The 5,122-nt window shown below is 30.7% G+C and overlaps 1 protein-coding gene across 1 annotated transcript; it reads right to left on the bottom strand.

Annotated features, from left to right (window-relative positions):
- Nucleotides 1-3,020: 3,020 nt before the first annotated feature.
- On the bottom strand, nt 3,021-4,522 carry LOC105764832 (probable purine permease 11). Its single transcript, XM_052624992.1, has one exon. The coding sequence runs from the start codon at nt 4,123-4,125 to the stop codon at nt 3,076-3,078; it is 1,050 nt and encodes a 349-aa protein (XP_052480952.1). The 5' UTR covers nt 4,126-4,522; the 3' UTR covers nt 3,021-3,075.
- Nucleotides 4,523-5,122: the final 600 nt, after the last annotated feature.

Here is a 5,122-nt window from a genome sequence, read left to right as displayed (position 1 = left end):
TGACGATTGTGTCTTCATTCACATAAGTGATAGTGTTGTCCCCTAAAACGGGCTAAAAATACCATCATAATTGGTATACTGCACATTAATAAAGTAATATCAACCTAAAAACAAATTAATAAGTTATAAGTCCTACATTGCAATTTACCTTCAAATAATTGTGCTTACTAATTGCAATTAACAATAGAACATTCCCAACTAGGAAAAACATATACAAACTACATATATATCGGTATCCAAACACTTAACATGTTTGTAGCGATGTCATTTTTCTTTGTTCTGTATCTAGATTTTCCAATTAAAGGAATTCAAAACACTTGTATCACAAAATGATAAAATAATTTAGTAATTAGTAATATAAAAATTTAATATTATCATTAAATATACCAAAATAAATTACCCAACAGTCTTCAGGAATAAGCTAAGATGAATTTAGATAATAAAATTTAACACCTTATTCACTAATCTTACGTGGAAGGATAAGATGAAAAGAAACATGATAACTTGTTGGTTGACTTACAATTTTTAAGATTTCACACATTAAAAACAAGGTTAGGTTTTCTGGATAAACAAGTGACCTAATTCTAGGTCATATTGCTTCACGGCAAGTTTAAGACTTTGCATAGTAGCACCCTAGTAATCCCATATCAACTAGTTCTAATAGCTCATATAAACAACTTTTAACTTTTGCTTGTGTTCTTTGCTCCCTAGTAAGTGAAACCCTACTGTATTTTTCTTTCTCACACTTAATCCAAGTTGAGTCATGAAAGCAACCTGCACAAAATATAAATTATTACAACTAAAAGTTAAATAATAATGATTAATTTTGATTTATTTGAGCTAAAACTAGCACCCACTTAATATAGTTGGAAGGTTTGAAAGTAATGTAAAAATTATAAATCCATGATAACATTTTAGGCATAATGATTTATTTTATCTTTCAACTTAATTTATAAAAAATTATTTTAGCACTTGAACTTGAATTGTTTGTTAAATCACCTCAAAATGGATGGAATAATTAACGTTTGTTAACTTGACTGATGTGGCATTCTCGTATATCATGTTAGCAATTAATTCATTTTAAAATATATTTTAATATTTTAAATAAAATTTAATTATTTGTCATTTTAATTTTAAAAATTAAATAATTACACGTGTATGCCGCCATGTCAACAAAGTTAATAAACGGTAACTATTCCATTTATTTTAGAGTAATTTAACAAATAATGTAAGCTTCAGGGTAAAAGAAGCATACTTTAAAATAGAAGACTAAAATGAATTTTTTTTATTTATTTATAAAATTGGAGGGTTAAATTTTGAGTTGGGGATATTCTTGTTCGGAAATTTGACAGAAGTACATATTTGGTAATTTGTTGTGGTGTCATCCCAAACCAAGTTCATTTTGAATGAAATGTGCCTTTAAAGCCAAAGCCAAAGACAGTGGTATCGAGTGGCATACACTTGTACATCAACACCCTTTATTACCTCTTACCCGATCAAATCAACTCTCTCTCTCCACATGCATACACTTCTCTAACCGTTACACCAAAGCAACATTAAAACCCAACAACTAAACGGCTAAAACACAAAATAAAAGTTAAATTCTGCTATTAGTCCTTCTACTTTGTAAAAGTTTGGATTTAATTCCTATATTTTAATATGATAAACTATAGTATCCATACTTTTTGAATTGGTCAATTTTGCTACTTGCACTTTTCAAATTTTGAAAGTTTAATCATGGCCTAAACTATAGCGGTCAAATTTGATATGGTTAAATTAAATTACTAGTCTTGTATTATGTGTATTGTTGTAGGTTTAGTCCATATTCTTTAATCGGATCATTCAAGTCCCTATACTTTTTGAATTTTAAAATTTCAATCTTAACGTAATGATAGTCGTTAATCCATTAACTGGATTTTTAGTAAGTAATATGTGGAAATAATACACCGACATAACATTACACATATGATAATATGTTTGTCGCATCATATTTCGAAAATAACAAAACTTAATAAATTTATTCATTATAGTTTGGTGAGGATTGAAAATTTTAAATTTGAAAACGATAAAACTAAAAGACACCTAACTTAAGATTTATTAACAAGTTTGTTAATTTTTTTCTTAACCAAACAACTAGTAACTTTAAAGTGATGTGTTAAAAGGTGTATTAAAATTATAGTACTCTTACCAAACAATGCATTAATACAAAATTCTATCTAATGTATATGTAAGGATGTAATTGAGGCGAACCCGAATAGTAGCAAGTTCGAGCTCGACTAAAAAAATTTGAGGTTCAATACTCATTTCGAGCTTGACTTGAAATTTGGGACTCAATATTCAATTCAATTTGGACCAAACATCGATTTCTAAACTCGAGATGAAGCTCATTTGTATTCTAGGTTGAGCTCGAAGTTTCTTTTGTATATAATATTTTATATTAATCAAAAGCAAATTATAGGTATTTTAATATGAAAAATAATAAAAATAAAAAGCTTGTTTAATAATAAATAAAAAACCAAACCTAAAAAACTATAAATCTAAAAATGAAAATCAAATATCACAACAATTGATGAGCCAAAAGTTTGAAATATGTAAATAAAACTTAAAGCAATAATGGTGAGTTGAAGTTTGAGAAATAAAAACCATATGAAAAGACCATTGCCACTAACCTAACCTACGTTTCTTCTAATGCCCATTAGATTGTTGCAAGCAAATATATGAAAATTAAGACACAAATGATTTCTGCTTCAAGACATATATAGACAAGTTTCATGTCCATGAATGCTTTCTACTTTTTCATAATTTTACCGATTGATTATAGATTTCAGGAAAACACTATGGTGGGCTGTGGGCATAATTTTGTGGACCTTTGGCCCATATATTTAGAGTTCAAATAATAAAAAAGCCCACGAGTGGCCTTGTAGTGATAATATAGGTTCAAGAAATTGATTATAGATGATTATTAAATTGATTATTTAATAAAATGTTATCCTATTGTTTACATATTTATTCATCCATAATAAATTTAAGTGTATTGGTATTTATTTTATTGTGTCTACATTGGTACCAAACATATCAAGCAGTATGCTGGATTTCCCGGACATGGGTCTGCAACCTCCTTGCCTTCTTATCATCAATATAATTTTGATAAGTATAAGAAGCAAAACCACAAAGAGCCAAAAGCATGGCAATTACCTTCACACCATTCTTCTTGTCATGGAAAACTACCAGTGCAGCTAGTGGGGTAACAGCCAAAGACAGAGTGCTGATTACATTGGAGAAGAGAGATGACACAACAAAAATCAACCCCACAACACCAACAGCACATACTTGCCAAGTTATAGCAGTCCACACCAATGTAAGCACGTATGAAACTCTTCCGGTGCCAAATACCTCCATCTCGTGCTGCAAACTCTTCCATTCACCACTTGCAAAGAGGCCGATAGTCGATAGGCAGCTTGCAACGACTGATGTATAGATTTGCATTTCCAAAACGACAGAAAATGTTTCCTTTTTCAAAACCTTCTGAAATGAAAGTTGCATAAAGGAAAGCAAAAGGGAATAAAGGGCAGAAGCTCCAAGGGTGCAGAGGAAGCCGATAAGGAACTTCCCCTTGGGAACTCCTGATGGCCCATCTGAATCATCATTCACTGCAATTAAGGCAGCAGACAATGACAGGATGACCACTGAGTTGAGAATCAAAGCAGTGAACTTCTGTGAGTTAAGGAAGTAGGAAAAAACTGCATTGAAAGCTAATTGAGTTGCGCAAATGAGCGAATAAGTAGAGGCTGAGAGGTACAAAAGCCCTACAGAATACAACATATTGTCACCAGCAACAAGTACACCAAGAACAAAATATAGCAGAGCAAGGGTTTTGATGGAAGGTGAAGTGGAAGAAGTCGAAGCTTCCCGAGAAGGGTGAAGAAGAAACCAAGGGATACAAAGGACTGGGAAGCCAGCAGTTTGGACAAGAGTGGCCATGCATTTACTGTTTCCACCTTTATCATAATAAAATCTCCCCAGAAGAACTGCTGCAGCTTGGCCAGCAATGAGGAAGTATATGTTGATTGCCACCAAAAGCCACCATTGCCACCGCTTCAGTTTAAGAAATGGTGATTCATCCATTAAATTTTCCTCCTTGTTGACAATAGATTCTTGATTATCTGTAATTGAACAATAGAAAACTCAAATTTAATGAAATAAGATCAATGTTCTAACATCAAGAGGACTAATGTTGATTTTTGCCAACAAAAGAGCATGAAAGAGAGTCTTCCAAATCCCAGCACTATAAACTTAACATTTACAACACACTTCAAGCTCAAGCACAAATATTGTTTATAAAAGTCGCGCAGCCTGCGTGATAAGACGTAACCAATTCTAAGGAATCGTCCAAAGCTTTTTCTGCCATTTACTTGATAGACCCACGTGCCCCCTGAAACTGACGCGTAGGACACGTGGGGTACAACCATTGCTTACTGTTAGCTTCTTCAAACTTTAACTCAAAAAATAAAATGTTAATTAAGAGGCAAAAATCGGAACGGATTGTCATACCGTTTCCGAAACCCTTGCTGGTCAGAGTGGATGATATGGCAGATCATGATGCCTATTTATTAAGTTTGGCTTAATTCATGATTTGGCCCTAAAGTATATCTATTTACACATTGATACTTAAAAACTTCTTTTAAATTTCAATTTGATATTTAAATATTAAAAAAAAAACTTTAACTGATTATAGATCAACGTTGACTAACCGTTAATTCGTATTGACCAAGCATTCGACCACATGGTGCTATTAGAACGCAACATGTTTTTTTTGAAATATTATATTGACTAAAAATATAATAAATATATAAACTTTTTGAAAAAAATTATTTTAAAATTATATTTTCAGAATTTTATTAAAAATCTATTTAAAAATCTATTTTAAAATTACAAAATGTTATAAATTTTAAAAATTATTTTTATAATTATTTTTTCAGAATTTTATTAAAATATGTTTAAACTGTTTTTAAAAATTATATATATTATATATATGAATTTTGATTTTATGCAATTATATACATGAAATCTTATTTGCAACTTATATGTATGTATACATGAAACTTTAATTTCGATTTAATTG

This window comes from Gossypium raimondii, chromosome 12 (assembly GCF_025698545.1).
Source record: "Gossypium raimondii isolate GPD5lz chromosome 12, ASM2569854v1, whole genome shotgun sequence".
NCBI classification, from domain to species: Eukaryota; Viridiplantae; Streptophyta; class Magnoliopsida; order Malvales; family Malvaceae; genus Gossypium; species Gossypium raimondii.
The sequence above is the reverse complement of the archived record's forward strand: the minus strand, read 5'-3'. Positions and strand labels throughout refer to the sequence as shown.

Bases quoted from the DNA above. Each gene is read 5' to 3' on its own strand.
- LOC105764832 (XM_052624992.1), bottom strand. From the start codon at position 4,125: ATGGATGAATCACCATTTCTTAAACTGAAGCGGTGGCAATGGTGGCTT.